General features: G+C 43.9%; 2 protein-coding genes across 2 annotated transcripts in view; both read left to right on the top strand.

Moving 5' to 3' along the window:
- Nucleotides 1-1883, top strand: part of Ttl (tubulin tyrosine ligase) — a 66479-nt gene extending 64596 nt beyond the window's left edge. Inside the window, exon 7 of the mRNA XM_013019708.1 lies at nucleotides 492-1883. Coding sequence (XP_012875162.1) covers nucleotides 492-603 — 112 coding nt within the window. The 3' untranslated portion in view covers nucleotides 604-1883. The remainder of the gene's footprint in view (nucleotides 1-491) is intronic.
- Nucleotides 1884-13127: 11244 nt separating this feature from the next.
- The window catches only part of Polr1b (polymerase (RNA) I polypeptide B, 128kDa), a 28483-nt gene continuing 19275 nt past the window's right edge, over nucleotides 13128-22335 (top strand). Inside the window, exons 1-5 of the mRNA XM_013019881.1 lie at nucleotides 13128-13314; nucleotides 17327-17494; nucleotides 17924-18070; nucleotides 19758-19890; nucleotides 21372-21508. Coding sequence (XP_012875335.1) covers nucleotides 13138-13314; nucleotides 17327-17494; nucleotides 17924-18070; nucleotides 19758-19890; nucleotides 21372-21508 — 762 coding nt within the window. The 5' untranslated portion in view covers nucleotides 13128-13137. The remainder of the gene's footprint in view (nucleotides 13315-17326; nucleotides 17495-17923; nucleotides 18071-19757; nucleotides 19891-21371; nucleotides 21509-22335) is intronic.

Genomic DNA, 22335 nt, shown 5'->3' with positions numbered 1-22335 from the left:
TGCAATGCTTGGTAAGAAATGTACGCATTATCCTGCCCATGCAATTGTAACCCCTCTGTACAGTATGTTCACAAATAAAATAAAATAAAATAAAAAATAAAAAAGCTGTTCTTGAGATAGAATACCTACAGCAGATCTTGATTTAGGGGGAAAAAAATGAGGCCAGGTGCTGGTGGCTCATGCCTATAATCCTAGCTACTCAAGAGGCATAGATCTGACGGTTTGAAGCCACCCCAGGCAGGAAAGCCTTTGAGACTCTTATCTCCAATTAACTATGCAAGAAAAGCTGGAAGTGATACTGTGGCTTAAGTGGTAGAGCTCTAGTCTTGAGCAAAAGTAGCTCAGGGACAGTGCCCAGGCCCTGAATTCAAGCCCCAAGACTAGTCTGTGTGCACACACACACACACACACACAAGGCCAAGAAACTTTTGATTTTTCACTTGTATTTTGATAAACATTCTTAATGACTTTTTAAAAAAAACTCGTTGCAGGAAGCTCTATGCAGAACTCTGCCAGGGCATCGTGGACATAGCCATAGCCAGTGTCTTCCCACCCCCGGACATGGAGCCACCACCGCAGCCGGCTGCATTCATCAAGCTGTGATAGACTGATGGAGATGCACACAGCTGCCTTGGGAAACACACGGGGTCCTGCTCCAGAAGAAGATGAAATGTCCAGATTGCACCTTATCAAGCCGAGATGAGGAGAGGCAACCCCAAGATGTGTTGGAAGAGCACGGGAAGAAAAGAGGACAGCAGATAGTCCAGGGCCAGTGGCACTCTCCACAGTGCTGCTGACTTTAGCAAACTAAAGAAAATTTCTCTAGTAGGAGCAGAACATTCTTGTAAGGGGCCAAAGGCAGGGAGTTGATTTTCCTGTGTTCTCATCCTTTGAAAGAGTCTTTTGCTCCTCAGGCAATGCTGGGAACAGAACCCATCTTCCCCAGATGGCAGACCAGGGACCACTGGTTGGTGTCTTTCCACCTGCTGCAGCCTGTAGTGCCTTAGTTTTGTGCCCAGCTGCAGGCCTGCTGGTCAGGAACATGGGAAGTGAGAGCATTTTGGAGGTTGCCCCAGGTGTTTCCCATTCACCTCCTCCACAACACTCTGCCCCACTAAACTCTGGACAAGCATGCACCAACTGTCCTTAGTTTTGTACTGTGCTCCAGCCTCTCAACAATGGCTGTTTTCTCAGCTACCTTCCTGGTGGGCTGTGGCCCAGCACCTGTCAGGCTTCCTGTGTGTTGGGGACCCAACAATCTGTGCTCTCTGCATGTTTTAGAGAGGAAGCAGCAACTCTGATGAGCCTGTAAGCATCAAATAAGCATGAGAGAGGGAGAAAAAACAAAAACATATCTTGCTTTACTTAATAGGTTGGGGTGGGGTGTCTGAAGTATCATGGTTTTCAATTCTCTTTGTTTTAAGCAGAATGCTAAGTGCAGTTTTGCAAAATTATTGTTCTTTCCTTTTTATTTTCACTTAAATCTTTGTAGAAACCTCTCTAGGAAGTCAGGGAAGATAGACTTCCTTTGTTTATCTGCATCGCCAGATGGCCCTGGCCAGATACAGGTGGCTTTCCCCGTTCTGGTCTCCTTGTACTCCAAGAGCCTTCTGCAGGGGCTAGAGGCCAGCTTCCAGTGTGGGAAGGATTTTATGTCTGTGTGCACCTGTGAATGTCAGGAGAAATGCTCTCTGGATAAGTAAGCTTAGGTCCCACCTAAACAGGAAAGAAGTAGTTCTGAGCTCCATGCTGCATTTTGTAAGTCACAAGATATGTAGACTATTAGTTATATGTTGTAGACATCTCAGAAGGCCACATTATTAACATGAGGAGATTTATTTATTTATTTATTTTTGTTTTTGTGTCAATCCTGGGGTCTGGATGCTGACCCTGAGCTTGCTTGCTTGCTTATTTGTTTTTTTCCTCAAGACTAGTGCTCTACCATTTGAGCCACAGCTCCAGTTCAGTTTTTTGTTTTGTTTTTTTTTTAGTTCATTGGAGATAAAGAGTCTGATAGACTATCCTGCAAAGACTAGCATTGAGCCATGACCCTCAGATCTCAGCCTCCTGAGTAGCTAGGATTACAGGTGTGAGTCTACAGTGCCCAGTGGAAATCTCATTTATGTTGAGCATGAACTGAGGCACACAGCTCTTCTTATAGTTTGTCCTGGAAGTCATCACAGCAGACTTTCCTAGTGCATATTTTGATCTACTATTGGTTTTTGTTTTTTGTTTTTTTTTGCCAGTCCTGGGGCTTGAACTCAGGGCCTGAGCTTCTTTTGCTCAAGGCTAGAGTTCTACCACTTGAGCCACAGCACCACTTCCAGCCTTTTCTGTTTATGTGGTGCTGAGGAATTGAACCCAGGGCTTTGTGCATGCTAGGCAAGCACTCTACCACTAAGCCACATTCCCAGGCCCTGTTATTGGTTCTTATTTGACCAGTTCTGCAGTCAATTGAGATTTTTACAAAAGAAGAGGAAAGGCATTGCCTCCTAGAATATTATGAGATATGGAAGCTTAGGATTTAGGAAAGGAATAATGATAAGATGATTGGATAGATGCAGCCATCTGGTAATAGGATGGGAAAGGAAGTCCCAACTGGATTGACTTGGAATTTGGAATTATAAAATAAAAGTCCTACTGGTTACTGAGAGTTTGCATCCAGAGCACAATAGATCAGGCAATGTTAAGTCAGTCCTGGACACCCAGGGCAGCTTGTAAGATAGTGCCTGGGAACTTGTGAGAAATGAAGTGGGATCTGAGTAGGTTGTAGGAAGATGCATGTCCACGTGCAGAGTGGAGGGTGCTGGGTCCGTGGCAAGTCTAGGTGGGCTGGTGGGGATAGCATAGAAACCCAAGTTATAGGAATATCTGAGATATTTTATCCAGCTCTTACAGTGACAAAACTAAGAATTCCAAATTATTAGCGCATGTATAAATCCTGGTGCATTTTCTAAGAAACCTGAATTCATGGCATTTATGTAAGAGATGAAAGGCTTTAAAAAAAGAAAAAGCTCCTGTTTGTTTCTCACTTGGTTTCAACTCAATTTCTGGCTTTTTGCTAGCTGGTTAATTACAGACAAATTTGTCTGCCAGGTCTGGCTTTGAACTTAGATCCTCCTTTCTCAGCCTCCTAAATAGCTAGGATTATAAGTGTGAGCCAGTGTTGCCCAGCTCAACGATATATCTATTTTATGCATTTTTCCCCCATCAGGTAGGAAGAATATTCCCTTACCCTTCCTTGGTCTCCTTGGCACAGATGGCAATGCCCAGCTTCTCAGTCTTCCGGGCTTCACATGTTAGATTGTTAGTGCTTCCAGAGCTGGGGGAAGAGGGTGGGGGTGGGGAGAAGCACTTGTGATTTCTTTGGAGATGTTGATTCCAACCTCAGTGCTGTCATTTGACTGTACCAATGAATTTGTTAACCTCTCTGTGCCTTAGTTTCTAATCTCATGGAAGAGATGCTTGCCAGAGCTGGGGACTACCTCCAGGGTCTTTGTGAGAACAAGAGTAGGAAAGACTCAAGAGCCTTTAGTACTAAGGTTCTCAGTGCTGAGAACATGCTGGAATCTCCTGGGAAGCTTTTAAAACATGTTGGTTCCCTTCCCCTCACCCCCTGGCCAATTAAATCAGAACCTCGGGCAGCAATGTCTTGAGAAGCCTTGAATCATGCTTGGCAAGAAAAGATAGACACAATGTAATTTGGAAGTATCCATAAAGTGCAAGTCTTTTAAAAAAACAAATTATTTCTGCTGAGTGCTGGTGGCTGGCTACTCAGGAGGTTGAGATCTGAAGATTGTGCTTTGAAGTCGGCCAAGGAGGAAAGTCTGTGCGACTCCTATCTCCAATTAACTACACAGAGTTGGAAGTGGAGCTGTGACTTAAGTGGTAGAGCACTAACCTTGAGCAAAAAGAAAGCTCAGGGGCAGCACCCAAGCTTAGTTCCATCCTCAGGACTGGCACACATAAATTCTTTCTGAAAGCAAGTGTTTATTTCTTTAAGAGCAACCAGGTGTTACATACAATATTCCTAGTTCAAACAAGCAGTGTCAAAGCAGACTGTCTAGTTGCTTCTTATCATAGTATCTGGCAACTCAAACCTGCTTTTATCTACATAAACAGTTTATGAAACCTTGGCAACAAATACAGATGAATTTATGAGTATTAAATATGTGCTAAAGTAAATTCATGAGTAATGAGAGAAAAACACCTTCTCACACTTGACTCCTATGGCAATTATAAAATCCATTTTACCAAGAACATTTAAGTGCCTTGGCGTTTGCAGGAGAGACTGGAGCAGATGCTGGTGTGTGGAGCAGCTGGCATGGAACTTCGCTTGCTTCCTGAGAGGCTGGTTGCATGTATTGAATATCTTGGGGTAGCAGAGCCACCAAACCAACGTCAGGGAAGCTACAAATGTTTTCAATAATTGCGGTTGCATCTGTGGGTGGTTTCTGCCTGTGTGGTTGTGGTGGTGGGACAAGGACAAAGTGCCAAAGTAGGTCGCATGCAGCATGGGGGGCTATAGAGAAAATTCAGTGATGTACATGTCTCTGATCCTGGACACAGAATCTGTACCTGTGAGAAAAATTGTTTTTGAAACAAGGCAGTTTTATGAATGCCTGGCACATCAAAGTAAAATAATATTTCAAGTGTTTTGCCTCTTCACTTTTTTCTTTTTCTTTTTTTGGTCCAAGACTGGGACTCAAAGTTAGTATATGACAGTTTGCCCATTGGCTGGCACTGTATCGCTGGAGTTACCCTCCAACCCCAGCCTCTTTGCTTCTGTTATGTTACTGTGAGTGTTGAGTGTCTTAACATCACTATTCAAATCCATGGTACTATTACCCAGAGGCAGGCAGGGTTTCCCTGCAAACAGCCAGATTGTAAATATGCTAGGCTTTTGCAAACCAAATTGTGTTGCATTAGATAGGTAGGTAGGTAGGTAGGTAGATAAATAGATAGATTGATTGATTGATTTTAATGTGCCAGTATTATGGTTTGAATTTAGGATCTCACAGTCTCACTTGGCTTCTTTGCTCATAGCTGGTGCTCTACTACTTGAGCCCCAGATCCACTTCTGGCTTTTTTAAAGTAGTTAATTGAAGATAAGAATAGCATAGACTTTTCTGCCCTGGCTGGCACTGAATCTTGATCCTCAGATCTCAGTCTACTAAGTAATTAGGGTTACAGGCGTAAGCCATCAGTACCAAGCTGTATTTTTTCTTTTCCCCCAACTCTCAAAAAGTATAAAAAATGATTCTAACTAAGCTCATAGATTAGCCAGATAAGGCAGATTTTGCTAGTCCCATGATTTTCACTCATTACATTTGCAACAGATTGTCCTCAAAACTCTGAGCTACTTTATGGTGAAACACTCACTAATAAGCTACCAGAATCTGGTCCATCATTTCTTACAAGGTCTGCCAAGTGACTGAACCATGGTGTATGTGGTCAAGTGAGCTCCCTGCTTATAAGGAGGGGCTATACTGAAGGGGCTTCTGAAATGAAGCTACTTCCATAAACTAGCCAAAAAAAATCAAGAGATTCTTATAAATCCCACATACTTTGGTCACTTAAAACTCAGGACAGGAAGGGATTCATTCATGGGAAACTGCTATTCACTAGGAGCTTCTTGTTCTTTGAGACTGTGTTCTTTGAGCTCTTTTCCTGTCTATACCTGATCTACTTTCAGGAACTGCTTCACTAAACAGACTTTAGGCACAGAAAAGTAGTTTGCCAACCCAGAAACCCTGGCTTAGGCATGCTACTTCAAAGAAATTTCAGATTATGATATGACACTCCACTGGAGTCAGCAGAGATTGCTTAGGCAAAGTGTAGGATTAAGCAGATACTTTTTCTTTTTTTGTTGGTTGTGGGGCCTGAACTCTGAGCCTGGGCACTGTCCCTCAGCTCTTCAGCTCAAGGCTAGTGCTCTACCACTTGAGCCACAGTGCCACTTCCTGTTTTCTGGTGGTTAATTGGAGATAAGAGTCTCATATATTTTCCTGCCTGGCCTGTCTTTGAACCACAATCCTCAGATCTCATGTTCAGATGATCTATTTCTATTTCCCCTTCTCAGCTGCCCAGTAGTCTTGCAAACCAATAGCTTCAAAGCATGGTCAAGTCCAGCCTTACAGCAATCATTGTAGAAATGCAGAATGGAGATGAAGCCCTTACAAAGCTCTTACCAGAGAGCTGTCATCGTTTGACCTTTCTAGTAATCCCATTGAGAAGCTTCAACATATTCTGAAGGCCACATACATGGGTAGATCGCTGTACATGCTCTGGAGAAATCTGTGAATTCCCATAGCCTTTACCTTTGACTGAGGCACAACAGGAAGAAAAGACTAAAGCAGAGTTGTGAAATGCTTACCTGAGTATTGCAGGCATGCACACAAAGCCAATTAATAGTTGAGAGATACTTGTGCCCAGGTATCTCAGAAAATTTCCGTTCAGTCATAAGCAGAGAATTCAGTAGACAAACATGGGCCAAAAACATAGGCTGTACAGCTTTAGCTTAGGAAAGTCACCAAGCAAACCACAACCCTGTATCTAGTTCCCAAATTTGCCTCATATTAAGATTTCCCAGTGTTTTTTATTATATTAATTATGGGACATGAAAAGGACAAGTAAGGTACAGCCCATACAGAGAGAAAGGTAGAAAGTAGAAACTGTCCTGAAGAAGCCCAGTTGTTGGACCTATATTACATAAAGACTTTATCCAGCTACCTAAAATATGCTTACTAAACTGAGAGGTGCTGGGAAGGTAGTTCAGTGGTAGAGTGCTTACCTCATATGTATGAGGCCCAGGGTTTGATTCCTTAGCATCACATAAACAGAAAAAGCCAGAAGTAATGCTGTGGTTCAAGTGGTAGAACACTAACCTTGAGCTGAAGAGCTGAGGGAGTGTCCAGGTCCAGAGTTCAAACCCCATGACCGATAAAAATAAAAAAATAAAGGAAGCCGGGCACTGGTGCCTCAAGCCTCTAATTCTAGCTACTCAGGAGGGTGAGAGCTGAGGATCTCTGTTCAAAGTCAGCCCAGGCAGGAAAGTCCTTGAGACTCTTATCTCCAGTAAACCACTTAGAAAACTGGAAGTGGCACTGTGGCTCAAGTGGTAGAGTGCTAGCCTTGAGCTGAAGAGCTGAGGGACAGTGCCCAGGCTGAGTTCAAGCCCCACGACCGACCCAAAAAAAAAAAAAGAATCCACAATCATGCCAGGGGACCACACAGAGGCAAGCAGGCACAGGAGAAAGATTATTGTAAGGTTTATTAGAGGGGCCATATCTACCTGGGAGAGGGAGTACAAGGCATCTACTCCTACCCAGGTGGCAGGCAGGTCTGGGGGAGGAAGTAAGGGCGGAAGTGAGGTAAGTGCATGCGTGGTAGGTCTGGGCAGAGAGCTGTATGGCTGGAACTCTAGGGCAGGAAGGAGCTTAGGTCTGGGGGATTATAATACTAACAGGGGAAAGACTTCAGTTCAAAACTTTTTTTGGAAACTTCATCAAAAACTTGTTTTGATTCAAAGGACACCATGAGAAAAACAGACAACCAATGGTATGGGAAAACGTGTAAACTGCATGCTTAAGAATGATGGGAAGACTATATAAAGAACTATTACAAGTCAACAATAAAAAGACAAGTCAAGCTGGGCACTGATGCTTCATGCCTATAATCCTATAGTCCTATCTACTCAAGAGAGGCTGAGATCTGAGGATTGTGGTTCAAAGCCAGCCCAGGCAGGAAGTCTGTGAGACTCTTATCTCCAATAAACTACTTTAAAAAGCTGGAAATGAGAGTACAGTTCAAGTAGTATAGCACTTGCCTTGAGCAAAAGAAGCTCAGAGACAGCGACCAGTCCCAAAAGTCAAGCCCCAGGACCAGCACAAAAACACACAATGATCCGAGACTACCATACATGTAATAAGGTGATTGTAATGAAAAGATAGACACAGCTACTAGTAAGGATATAAAGAAATTGGAATCCTTACATGTTATTGGGGGATTTGAAAAAGTCAAGTCAACTGTAAAATGGACAGTGTCTCTATATTTCTTCAAAGGAAAGCAACAGTTGACTCATAAAAAAATACTGACCATCACTGGTCAGTAGGGAAATGAAAATCAAAACTGTGATTTGAAGCTGAGCACTGGTGACTCATGTTTATAATCCTAGTTACACAGAAGGCTTAGATCTGAGGATCTCGATTTAAAGCCAACCAGGGCAGAAAAATCTGTGAGACTCTAATTAATCATGCACACACAAAAAAAGCCAGAAATGGTGCTTTGGCAAAAGTGGTAGATATTAGGAGCATTAGTTAGTTAGAAATGTGAACAAACCCTGGACTCAGTATGTTCTGAGGTATGCAAATGAACCGGCACTAAAGGTGCTTAGAACTGGAACATACCTTAAAGATGGCCGGGCACTGGTGGCTCACACCTGTAATCCTAGCTACTCAGGGGGCTGAGATCTGAGGTTCGCAGTTCAAAGCCAGCCGGGGCAGGAAAGTCCATGAGACTCCTATCTCCAATAAACCACTAGAAAACCGGAAGTCGCACTGTGGCTCAAGCGGTAGAGCACTCACCTTGAGCTGAAGAGTGGAGGGACAGTGCCCAAGCCCAGAGCTCAAGCCCCATGACCGACAGAAAAAAAAAAAAAGATGATTGGATGTCAGGCTACAACTAGCAGCTTAAAAACAGAAAGAATTGAGGCTAAGTCGCCACTGGGTGCAGGGTTAGGCTCTCTCTCCAGACACACCACAGAACCACCAAGCAGCCCTGACCCAAGTGTGACCCGACCTCGGACCAAGTGAAGTAGCAGGTGAGCCATCCTGGCACAGACAGGATATGAACTTGGGGTAGGATTTGGTTAAGTGTGTGATAATACAGTGAGTGATGTAATCTTGGAAGTAAGGTTCCAGTAAGTAAATACCTTCATGCATCTCAACCCATCCCTGTAATTATTTTGATACCATAGAGCTCTAGCCTTGAGCAAAAGAAGCTCAGACTCAGACTCAGCCCCTGACTCTGAGTTGAAGCCCCAGGACCAGCACAAAAACAATGATTCAAGACTACCATACATGTAATAATGTGGTTGTAAAGAAAAGGTAAACAATTTCAGTTACTGGTAAGGATATAAAGAAATTGGAATCCTTATGTGTTATTAGGGGGTTTATAAAATCATACAGCTTATTTGTAAAAGTTTCACTGAGCCTCAAAAATTAAATGTAATTTTAGTTTACAACAGAAATTCCATTCTATGATTTTTTTTTCTTGCCAGTCCTGGGGCTTGAACGCAGGGCCTGGGCAAAATCCCTGAGCTTCTGTTGCTCAAGGCTAGCACTCTACCCCATTTGAGCCACGGTGCTACTTTTGGCTTTTTCTGTTTATGTGTTACTGAGGAATCTATCCGAGGGCTTCATGCATGTAGGCAAACACTCTACTACTAAGGCACATTCCAAGCCTAAGTCTTCAATTATTATAAATATGATGTACAGAGGGGTTACAATTACATGTCAGGTAAAGAGTACATTTCTTTTTGGACAATGTCCTCACCCTCTTCCACGTTTTTCCTCCTATCACCACCCACAAGTTATATAGTTCATTCTCAACATAGTGTCTAGTGAGTACTACAGCTGCATTTGTTCACCCTTAGTCCTTCCGTTTCTGTGACCCCCTTCCCCTTCCAAAGACAGATAAATGAACAAAAAGACAAAAAAACAAAAACCTCATTTCTATTTCCTGGAGTTCATTTTGATAGCTATTATTTTATATGATCAGATGCAGCTAGGTATTGCACCTTTGTTTTCTTTTCCTAAAAATATCTTCCTTTGGTCTCACTGTGTGTAATGCCCAGAGTCCTAGCTGGGCACCGGTGGCTCACGCCCGCAATCCTGAAGATCTCAGTTCAAAGCCATCCCAGGCAGGAAAGTCTGTGAGATTCTGTGAGATTCTTATCTCCAATAAACCATGAGAAAACCGAAAGTGGCACTGTGGCTCAAGTGTAGAGTCCTAACCTTGAGCTGAAGAGCTGAGGGGCAGACAGTGCCCAGGCCGAGTTCAAGCCCCATGACTGACCCCCGCCCCCCCAAAAAAAGCACTAACTTCTCTGAAAGGTTTGCATACATTAAAATTCCCAGCCCAAGTGTTGCAAGGAAACTGAGTCATTAGAAATAGAGCCACTTAAGAGACCAAATTGTGAGTCTGCTGGCAGACTCCTGTCTCAAAGACCAGCAGCTCTGAAAGCAGTTAGCACAAAGCTTATATAGGCCAAAACCACAGAAGGTGTGTGGAATTAAACCCAACAAAAGTGTTATACATAAACAAAGCAAACCAGATGAGGACACTTAAACCTAATAGAAGTGCTAAAGTGCTAGATAAAAGCAAACCATCTAGAGGAAGCATAGACCTGGTCTCCTTACTGTAAGGTATATTAAGTAGGTTTCATTAGGTAGCCAGAAGAGAACAGCATTCGCTATTCAGGAAGGACAATAAGTTTATTTATTGAATTGCTGTCACCAAGGAGCACAGTGGAGAGGCGTGGTGGAAACAGGAGAACCACCCCCAGGCCAGGACTTATCTTGGCCAGGGGGATGAAGAGATGTGGCCAGGTGGGGGAAAGGTATGGCCTCATTGGTTCTGGATGTGACCTCAGATGGAAAGCCAGGGGCAGGCCCAGGATGCAAGGGGGTGGGGAGGGGTTGGGATGGGGAAGGTGACTGCTTCCAGGTGTGCCAGTTACCTAGGTTACAGATACGGGGTGGCACCTTAGCCAAGAGATAGGGAGGTGTCTGAATTGGGGCTGCATGGCCCGTGGCAGAGCTTATACTTACTTTGCTGGTAGTAAAAGTTGAGTTGTTTGGAGGGAGGGATTCCTAAGGAGCTAGGGGACACTTTGAGAAGTGATGGGTTTACTCATTGTCTTAATTTTGGTGTTGGTTTCATCCTGTATATCCAATTTGCCAGTGTTAACACTTTAAATATGTGTAATGTATTATATACCAAATATGTGTACGACACAGCTCTTTAAATACACAAGATCAAGTTAAAAGATAATAGTAAGCCGGGCGCTGGTGGCTCACGCCTGTAATCCTAGCTACTCAGGAGGCTGAGATCTGAGGATCACGGTTCAAAGCCAGCCCGGGCAAGAGAGACCGTGAAGAGAGACCGGAAGTGGCGCTGTAGCTCAAGTGGTAGAGCGCTTGCCTTGAGCTGAAGAGCTGAGGGACAGCGCCCAGGCCCAGAGTTCAAGCCCACGACCGACAAAAAAAAAAAAAAAGATAATAGTGTTACGAAAATGGAGGAGAATGGAAAAGGAATAGGCTGGACTTGATCATCAACAGGTGAGTATTGTTTATTGAGGAACAGCGAGGGGTACAGATCTTCACGCGGGTTTGGAGGTTGTGCCAGAGAGTTGGGACAGAAGCTGGGTTTTTATAAAAGGTCTGAGCAAGAAGGCAGAGGTTAATGAAAAAGCCACTAGGTCAAGGAAGGTGGGGGCCTTTCACTTGGGCCCACAATGGGACGTTTACAGCTGGGCTTAGGTGGATTGCCATGCCTGCACTTCACACAAGTTCACACATACCTAGGATTTTGCTTGGCGCCTGTAAGGACCAGGGACAATAGGGTGGGGGTCAATCCTTCAGTAAGCATTTCCTGACCAACCATTATTCTGAAGAAATAAATGATTCACAGAAAGACACAATGAGTCTTAATAAGGTGGAAATTCACTTGGAACACTGCCCTTCTCCCCCCAACTTTACCATTTGGGCCTACCTGACCCTCTTCCCACCCCACAAGAATTTCAGTCCAGATGGTCTTGATGGCTCAGGCTTATAATCTTAGCTAGTCAGGAGGCTGAGATATGAAAATTGCAGTTCAAAGCCCGCCCAGGCAAGAACGTTGGTGAGATTCTTATCTCCAATTAACCACCAAAAAACTGGAGAGTTGCGCCTTAAGTGGTAGAGCACTAGCCTTGAGGAAAAAAATGATTGGGCACAGCATCAGGCTCGGGTTTATTTTATCCAGCAAACCCAGAGAAGCTCACACTGGAAAATGAGCATGCTCTCCATTTCAGGTCCTCAGCCCCTCTCTTCACTTCTCTGAGCAGCTAGTATCTCCAGCCCCCAGCTGCATCAGTGGAACATCCTGAACCCAGATCTGAACTCTACCCTGCCCTTCACAAAGAAAAGAGAACTCTCCCAGGATAGGCTTGCACACTCTCACCAGACCTAGCTGCAGGCACAGAGTACCTTCTGCCTCTAGCCCCGAATAGGGACAGATGCCATTTCTCCCCCTCCCGCGGGGTAGGTTTATCAGATTTGGCTGGCAATAAAATGCTGTTCCTGTACGAGACTGTGTCCACGTGTTCTTCTCAGAGTTACAGGGTTTTTATGGGGTCATGCGGGGGGTCAGGCTACAGGATTGTGTGGGAAGCTTTTGGCGAGAAACCTATTTACAGAAGCAAAATCAGTTGGCTATCTTTTGTTTAAGCAACAGTCAGTCTCTAAATAATCTCCTGTTGTCAAGGGTAGGCTAAACTGGGGCCTGCTTTGAGTAATTTTTCCTGTTCACCAGGACCGGCACCAAAAAAAAAATTTCGGCCCAGAAGATGGGGGTAGCAGGCTTGCATGACCTACCCACTGCGTGGCCATCATTGAGCAGCATCAGCGGTTGAGCTGGATAGAGAGCACAAAGCCTGGAGCTCAAGGTCTGCTTGTCACCGAAGTCAAGACTCCCCCGGAATGTTCCCTGGGTTTGCCATCAGTATGGGATGGCAAGACAGTTAGGGGAAATAGAAGGAGAACTCTGAAGACAGCGCTCATTCTCCATCTTCATTGAGCGATTGAGGTCAGAGAGGCCACACAGAGGTTTGCACCTTTGATGAGCCTTCAATTTGCAGAGAAGGAATCTGCCTTGGGAGGAGGAACCCGGAGGACCCGCCCCGTTTGGCCCTTCTGTTTCAGCCGGCCCACTTAAGCCACAGTTTCAGTTCCAAGCCGACCGGATTAAAAGAAAGCACTGGGGGCGGGCCAAACTAGAGGAAACTACATTTCCCAGCAGGCCGCGGGGCCAGGACTCCAGCCATTGCTCCTCGCGCGTGTCGGGCCACTGCCGGTGTCCCGGGAGCGGGCTGCTATGGATTCTGGAGGTCGGTGGAGGAACTTGCCGAGTGGACCTAGCTTAAAGCATCTGACGGACCCCTCTTACCGGCTCCCGCCAGAGCAGCAGAAGGCGGCGTTGCAGGACCTGACACGTGCTCATGTGGACTCCTTCAACTACGCGGTGCAGGAGGGGCTCAGCCACGCGGTGCAGGTGAGCGCGCGACCTTCGCCACGGCGGCTGCGCGTGCTGCGGGGTACATGAGGGACAGCTGGGGGTGCAGAGAGGTGAGTGCAGGACTGGTGAGGTGAAGCCTGGGCTGGACGGGGCTCAAGGTCCCAGAGAGGTGGCCGGGAGGTCACCAGTACTTGGGCTCAGTCCTTGTGTTGGGCGGAGACTGGAGGGAATAGCAGATGTGCTGCTTGGAGGCGAGTAGACTAAGGGAAGATTGAGTGGTAATTTGGATTTTTTTGGTAGGACAGTTTCTGGGTGCCGAGTGACGATGTATTCCATTTGGGATGTGCTCCCAGCTATTCACAACATACACGCCTGTAGATCACTTGAAATCTTACTTTCCAAAACTATCTCAAAAAGTTCTGAATTGATAGACGAATGTCTATCATACTCAGGGCCTTGGGACTGTCCCTGAGATTTTGGTTCAAGACCAACGCTGTACCACTTGAGCACAATCTGGCTTTTGGGGGTAAGAGCCTCATGAACTTTTTTTTGCCAAGCTTGGCTTTGAACCTGGATCCACAGATCTCAGCCTCTTGCGTAGCTAGGACTACTGGCACCTGGGGATGAGGAATTAATTACACAGGCGTTGAAGAAGATAGGGATGAGTCCTAGTGGTCGGTGCCTCCTCAGTAGCCAGGATTACAGACTTGAGCCTGCTGGACTGAAATTCTTGTGGGGTGGGAAGAAGGTTGGATAGGACCAAATTGAAAAATTGAGGGAGGGGTTTTGGGGGTGGGGAGGCAGTGTTCTAAGTGGATTTCCACCTTAGTAAACCACATGAGTCTTTCTGTGAATCACTTCTATGGAAGAATGATTGGTCAGGAAATGCTTATTGCTATATTTCAACTTCATTTAGTGTATTTAATTTCTAGATTGTACATATATTTGGTAAATAGTATACTACACAAAAGAGTATGCATTGGTAAATTGTATAAATACAGTGAAACCATTGCCAAAATTAGGTAAGGGTATGGAGTAAGGGTGTTCAATTAGCATCTTCAGTGTCTCTCAGCATTCCCAGCCCCTGTCCCTTTTTCTTTTCTTTTCTTTCTTTCTTTTTTTTTTTTTTGTAGGTCATGGGGCTTGAACTCTGTGCTTGGGTGCTGTCCCTCAGCTCTTCAGCTCAAGACTAGCGCTCTACCACTTGAGCCACAGTGCCACTTCCCGTTTTCTGAGTGGTTTATTGGAGATAAGAGTTTCATGGACTTTGCTTCCTGGGCTGGCTTTGAACTGCAGTCCTCAGATGTCAGTCTCCTGAGTAGCTAGGATTACAGGCGTGAGCCACCAGCGCCAGACAAGGCCAGTACTCTTGAGAATTGCTTTGCCAAGAGTTGTATAGTCTACTGAGGGAGCTCCTGGGAAGAACAGCTAACCTGAGTGTTTAGAAAATGTAAAATTGGACAGGCGTTGGTGGCTCATACCTATAATCCTAGCTACTTAAGAGGCTGGGATTTTAGGATTGCTTTTCAAAAGCTACTTGTGCAAGAAAGTCTGTGAGACTCTTTATTTTTATTTATTTTTTATTATTTATTTATTTTTGTCATTTTTGGGGCTTGAACTCTGAGCCTAGGTACTGTTCCTCAGCTCTTCAGCTCAAGGCTAACGCTTTACCACTTGAGCCACAGCGCCACTGTCTGTGAGACTTATCTCCAGAAAAAGCCAGAAATGGCACTGTGGCTCAAGTAGTAGAGCACTAGCCTTGAGCACAAAGATGATCAGGGATAGTACCCAAGCCCTGAGTTGAAGCCCCAGGACCAGCAAAAAAAAAAAAAAAGAAAGAAGAGAAAAGAAAATGTAAAATTAGAAGAGTTTAAGAGTGTATTCCTCCCTGTGGCTTAATTGAGTAAACTTTGTGTTATGAGGAATACAGATAATGTGGAGGAATTTCAGTGCTAGTGTAACACCTGCATATATTGGAGTTATTAGATTTCTTTGAAGATCAATACGTTTTTTGAGAAAGGCAAGAGTTATGGGGGCATGGGCTGGGAATGTGGCTTAGTGATAGAGTGCTTGCCTGGCATGTATGAAGTGCTGAATTCAATTCCTCAGTACCACATACATAAACAGAAAAAGCCAGAAGTGGCACTGTCACTTAAGAGGTAGAGTGCTAGCAGTGAGCAAAAGAAGCTTGGGGACAGTGACCAGGCCCTGAATTCAAGCCCTAGGATAGGAAAAAAAAAGAGTTATGAGGACTTTCTATATGGTCTCTGGAGTCTTTTGGGATTATGTCTATAAGAAAAACTATGTACAATTAAAAGTTAGTTAGGGGCTGGGAATATGGCTTAGTGGTGGAGTGTTTGCCAATGAATTGAATTTCTCAGTACCACATAAACAGAAAAAGCCGGAAATGGTGCTATGGCTCAAGTGATAGAATGCTAGCCTTGAGCAAAAGAAGCTGAGGGACAGTGTCCAGGCCCTGAGTTTAACCCCAGTACTGGCAGTGTGCGCGCACACACACACACACACACACAAACACACACACAAAGTTAATTAGTGCTGTGGTTTATCAACATAAGGACAGAAGAATCTAGCTTTGGGAGACGGTCAAAGAAAGATTGCTTTACAATGTACAAAAGAAAATCACTAGGAACTAGTAGTTCATGCCTGTAATCCTAGATTTTCAGATTGCTGAGATCTGAGGATCATGGTTTGAAGCCAGCCTGGGCAGGAAAGTCCGTGAGACTCTTACATCCAGTTAACCACCAAAAAAGATGGAAATAGAGCTTATGGATCAAGTGGTAGAGCATTCGCCTCCAGCACAAAAGCTCAGGGACAGTTGACTGGCACAAAAATAAATAAAAAACAGAGAGCACAAAAGGTTGGTAGCACGGTGGCACCTGTCTAGCAAGCTCAAAACTCTGAATTCAAATTCTAGTACTGCCCCCCCCCAAATGTTTTGTTTTATTTTATTTTATTTATTTTATTTTTTTTGTCGGTCGTGGGGCTTAAACTCTGGGCCTGAGCACTGTCCCTCAGTTCTTCAGCTCAAGGCTAGCACTCTACCACTTGAGCTACAGCGCCACTTCTGGTTTTCTGGTGGTTTATTGGAGATAAGAGTTTCACGGACTTTCTTGCCTGGGCTGGCTTTGAACTGCAATCCTCAGATCTCAGCCTCCTGAGTAGCTAGGATTACAGGCGTGAGCCACCGGTACCCGGCTAAAAAAATGTTTTAAACAAGCCTTGGAGCTGAATGCTACTTGCTCACACCTAAATCCTAGTTACTCAGGAGGATGAGATCTGAGAATCAAGTTTAAAAGTTAGTCCAAGCAAAGACTCATCACCATTTAACCAGCAACAAGACTAAAGCAGAGGTAGGGTTCAAGTGGTACAGTACCAGCCATAAGTGAGAAAGCTGAGCAAGAGGACTGGGAATGTGGCTTAGTGGTAGAGTGCTTGCCTTAGCATGTATGAAGCCCTGTGTTCAATTCCTCAGTACCACATAAACAAAAAGCCAGAAGCAGCACTGTGGCTCAAGTGGTAGAGTGCTAGTGTTGAGTGAAAGAACCTTAGGGACAGTGTCCAGGCCTGAGTTCAAGCGCCAGGACTGGCAAAAAAAAAAAAAAAAGCAAGCCCCCAACCCCCCTCCCCACATACACATATACACATACACATGTACACGCTCATGTACGTGCACAGACAATAGCTTTAGACTGTTACTAAATGAGAAGGATGTTTCCCAATTCTTTCTGTATTAGTAGCAGTCTGTTTGCTTTGCTCTGCAGAGGATCAGTACTTGGTTTAGAGATGGCACTTCTTCACAGCTTAACATAGAATCTGACATATAGTGTACAGTTGAATAGTTAACATTAGAGTAGTTAAGTGCTTGCTGAAGTTAGGAGGGGATTAGATGTAACCTAAACTGTCCGTTTTGGATGCACACAGCACCAGCATAGTGACTAGTGCTGTATAACACATGGGATTTGTAAGAGTCTTAGAGAAAAAGTACCTTGGCCATGCAAGCTGTTAAATAATGTGAATCTTATTTCAGGCTATCCCTCCCTTTGAATTTGCTTTCAAAGATGAACGGATCTCTCTTACTATTGTGGATGCTGTCATCAGTCCACCAACGGTTCCAAAAGGTACCATCTGCAAAGAACTCAACGTTTATCCAGCAGAATGTCGAGGCCGGAGGAGTACCTACCGTGGGAAGCTGACAGTAAGTACCTGTCACAGTACATGGCTGTACACTTTTGACATGAGGCCTAATAAGGCATATCTGCGAATTCTGCTTTCTTAATGCTGTCATCTAAGAGACCCCACCTTCTAAATTTTTGCTAGTCCTCACTTTAAAATACTCATTAGCCCTAGCAAGAAATCAAGAGGACTGTGATTTGAGGCCAGCCCAAGTAATATATCCACAGAACCTGTCTAGTCAAATAAGCTGGATGTGGTTGCACATGCCTGTCATCTCAGCTGTGCAGAAGGCTTAATGGGGGCATTACTCAAGGGGTAGAGCACCTGCCTAGCAGCCCTGAGTTCGAGCCCCAGTAATGCCAACAATCACAATTTAAAATAAGTAAAATACTCATTTGTTTTTGCAGGTTCAGATACTTTAAGTAATTTTTTTCTTTTTCCTTTTATGTAGGCTGATATCAGCTGGGCAGTGAATGGAATCACAAAAGGAGTCATTAAACAGTTTCTTGGCTATGTTCCCATTATGGTGAAGTCTAAGGTTTGCAACTTACATGGCCTTTCTCCACAAGCCCTCATTGAGCATCATGAGGAAGCAGAGGTAAGGGCAGAGATTGGGCTGGGAAACAGTAGTGAAGGCTTGGGGTGGGAACAAGAAAGCCAGAAGCTCATCTGGCAGGCTGGTATTTCTGCATAGGTTGTATGAGGTGTTAACATCTTGTCTGCATACTGCACATGGCTGAGGCAGCAAAATGAAAAAAGTGGCTGTAAGTTTCTAGAGAATGTTGTTTTAGAGGAAGAACTGGTAGATTTGCTTTTGATTTCCTTTCTCCTCGTAGAGATTGAACTCAGGGCCTTGAAAATGCTAAGTCTGACTCAACCAAGCTCTACTCAAAGCCCTAATTTTCCAAATTATAAAATAAGAAACATACTCCTAAGGGAAACGAAAGTCTTGTATGTGTGTGCGTTTTGGTTTTGTTTTTAACCTTCAAACTATTGTCAGGAGTGCATGTCTTTCAACAGTAGATGCGGTGAGCATCTTCTTTTCCCCTTGTTTCTTTCAGTGCTGGGTACTTTGGAATGTTGAGTTGAAGTAATCAGGATGTCCAGCCCTTGTCAGTCACAGGAAGACTGTGATGCCTTGGGAAGACAGTTTGGTGTCAGAAATAGATGTAACAACTCAGCCCTTCCACTTTCAAGTTGTGTGGCTTTGCAAAGTTTAATCTCCCCAAGCCTAAGTTTCCCTCTGCTGAAAATAGACCTAACAGGGCTGGGAAGAGTGGTAGATTGCTTGCCTGGCATGCATGAGGCCCTAGGTTTGATTCCTCAACACACATAAACAGAATAGGCCAGAAGTGGTTCTGTGGCTCAAGGGGTAGAGAGCTACCCTTGAGCTGAAGAGCTGAGGGGCAGCATCCGGGCCCAGAGTTCAAGCCCCACGACTGACCAAAAAAAAAGGCCTAATGGCTGTCTTCCTCTTTTTTTTCTTTGTCACTCCTGGGCTTTTTTTTTTTTTTTTTTTTTTTTTTTTTTTTTACTGGGGATTGAACCCAGGGTGTTGTATTTGGTAGGTAAATGCTTTGCCACTGAGCTACATCCCAGCCCTGTTATTTGTTTGGGGCTTGAACTCAGCTTAGATATGTCCCTGAGCTTCTTTTGCTCAAGGCTAGCAATCTACCACTTGAGCCCCACTGCCATTTCCAACTTTTTCTGTTTATGTGGTACTGAAGAACTGAACCCAGGACTTCATGCATGCTAGGCAAGCACTCTACCTGAAAGCCACATTCCCAGCCCTTCCTCTTCAATCTTACAAGGATTAAATTCTGTAACAGGCAGTTAATAAAGAGAAACTCCATTTATTAAAGAAATATGACTGGCCAGAAACTGTTGAAGAGATTTTTCTTTATTTAGTGATTCTAAATTTCTGGTGTGCAAAGCTTTCATACAGTCAGGTTTTTTTAACTTGTTTGAGAAACCATATAGGAACAAAATGGTTATCATTTTCATCTTTAGACTTCTCTTTAGAGGAAGTCTTTTTGTTGTCACTGGAAGATAGGAATCACTTCAGGGGCTCAGGAGACCAGTTAATTTGAGCCTTCTGGTAGATGGAAGTACTCTTTAAAGAGTGCTTCCCTCCTACGATGCAAGGGCCTGGCTTTTGTGTTTAAGAAAGCTGCTGATCCATATACCTCTGTACTCTTTTCTAAGAAGGGATCAGTAGTCCTTTTCACCCATGTGTACTGTTACTCAGGTGCTTTCGTCTAACACATTATCCATCTCTTTGGCAGGAAATGGGAGGCTATTTTATTATCAATGGCATTGAAAAAGTTATCCGAATGTTGATTATGCCTCGGAGGAATTTTCCCCTTGCACTGGTAAGACCAAAATGGAAAAGCAGAGGCCCTGGTTATACTCACTTTGGTAAGCATCAGTGACCATTTGAGATTCTTTTAGAAAAATTGAGAACCTTTTTTTTTTTTCTTAAAGGAGATGGTATCTATAGAGAATCTTTAATATTTTTCTCTTACGTAATTTTTGTGTTTTTCTCAAATTAATATTTTTGTTTATAGGATTGATTATAGAAGTAGGGGAAGAAATGAAGAGATGTTGGGAAAAAGAGCCAAATTTCTAGTTGTAGGATGGGTGTATTCTGTGTTACAGTGTACAATATGGTCACATTGTTAATAAGACTATTGTTTTTTGGAATTTATTAAGAGTAGATTTTAAGTGCCGAGATCTCACATGTGCACTTACACAGGTTTTGCTGTAGTAAAACCATAGTGAGTTGAAAGTACCATATGTTGAAGATGCTTTAGAAGCTGGGAATATAGCTTAGTGGTGGAGTACTTGCCTAATATATACAAACCATAGGCTCAATCCCTGGTACCACAAAACCAACTCTCTTGACATGCCCTTGAAGGATCCAGCCTCTGCTTCAGGCCTGTGCCTGACTTCACAAAGACAGCATATGGCATTCTTTCCTAACTCTTGACATTTAAACTATTCTTTTTTTTTGGTTGGTCAAGGGTCTTAAGCTCTGGACCTGGGTGGTGTTGTCCCCGAGCTCTTCATTTCAAAGTGAGTGCTCTACCAATTGAGCCACAGTGCCACTTCTGGTTTTCTAATGGTTTATTGGAGATAAGAGTCTCACAGACTTTCCTGCCTGGGCTGGCTTTGAACCACAATCCTCAGATATCAGCCTCCTCAGTAGCTAGGATTACAGGCATGAGCCATAGGTGCCTGGCTGCCATACCATTTTTCTAGGTGTCATGTTTGTCTATAACTAATGGTGAAATTCTTATCTCAATATTAAGAATTGTTTAGCCAGGTGCTGATGGGTCTGTGAGACTCTTATCTCCAATAAACCACCAGAAAACCAGAAGTGGTGCTGTGGCTCAAGTGGTTGAGCACTAGCCTTGAGCTGAAGAGCTGAGGGACAGCACCCAGGTCCAGAGTTCAGGCCTCACGACCAACAATTAAAAAAAAAAAAGAAAAATGATATGGCAACATGTAAAAATAACTACTTATTTATTCTTTTGCTTCAATTGATACAGTGTGTCTTAGCAGTCTTTATACCTGAAGTTTTGCCATTCTTCATTTGAATCTTGACAGACTCCAAGGGGGTGGGAGTGAGACTATGATGTACTATACCAACCACTTTGCAAAGATGCTGGGAATATAAAGGGCTATGAGCCATGGAACTTGGCCTGGAGGAAACTTGGTAGCTTGGTTAAATCGATAGCTTTGGTGGTTCTGTTTTAGTTTTATAACAGGAGAGGGGTATTTGGTATAGTATAGAGACTTTTGGTTGCCATTTTGACTACACATACTGATTTGACATGAGTTATGTTTAGGAGAGTAAATAATTGTAGTTTCTCTCTTTTTGCTGTTTGTTTTGGTAGGAGTCTCTATGTACTGTGTAAAGGAGGAGCATTCAGCTGTCAATATGAATCTTCACTATGTGGAAAATGGCACTGTTACATTGAACTTTATTTACCGGAAAGAACTGTTTTTTCTTCCTTTGGGATTTGCACTTAAGGTATGACTTGTGATATTTTTTATGTTATGAAGAGATTAATTGCGGACAGTATTGTTGCAAATGGGATGGGTTTTCTGTTTAATGCATGCTGGTTGGCCTGTGGTAATAATTCCTGTAACTCCAGATACTCAGGCTGAGGATGGAGGATAGTGAAATTTGAGGACAGCCTGGGTAATTAATATAGGAAGGACCTGCCTTGAATAAACAAATAATTAAAAGTATCCATTCTAATTGTCTACTGCTTCATAACAAATTGCCTTGAAAGTCATTGGCTTAAAGTATCAATTTGAATCAGTCAGCCAATCAATCACCACAGTTTCTGTTAGTGACTAATTGGGGAGTGACTTGATTTTTTTTTTTGTCGGGGAGTGACTTGATTTTTTTTTTTTTTTTTTTGTCGGTCCTGGGGCTTGAACTCTGGGCCTGGGCACTCTCCCTGAGCTCTTCAGCTCAAGGTGAGTGCTCTACCACTTGAGCCACAGTGCCACTTCCAGTTTTCTCATGGTTAAGTGGAGATAAAGGCCTCACAGATTTTCTTGCCCAGCCTGGCTTTGAACCACGATCCTCAGATCTCAGCCTCCTGAGTGGCTAGGATTATAGGTGTGAGTCACCGGCACCCAGCATGACTTCATTTTATTTAGACTTGTGGCATGGAATTTCAGAAAGTCACAGTGAGATGATGTTGGTGACTGAAGACTTGACCAGACAGTGGTCACCTGACTGGTAACTCATTGCTGGGTTTTGGTAGGAGGTCTTTGTTTCTTTCAGCCATCTCTGGCCAACAAACAAGGTAGAAGCCACAGGGCCCTTAATGAAATAGGCCTGAG

This window comes from Dipodomys ordii, unplaced genomic scaffold (assembly GCF_000151885.1).
Source record: "Dipodomys ordii isolate 6190 unplaced genomic scaffold, Dord_2.0 Scaffold47, whole genome shotgun sequence".
NCBI lineage: Eukaryota > Metazoa > Chordata > Mammalia > Rodentia > Heteromyidae > Dipodomys > Dipodomys ordii.
Note: the sequence above shows the minus strand (reverse complement) of the source record. Positions and strands in the feature narration are given on the sequence as shown.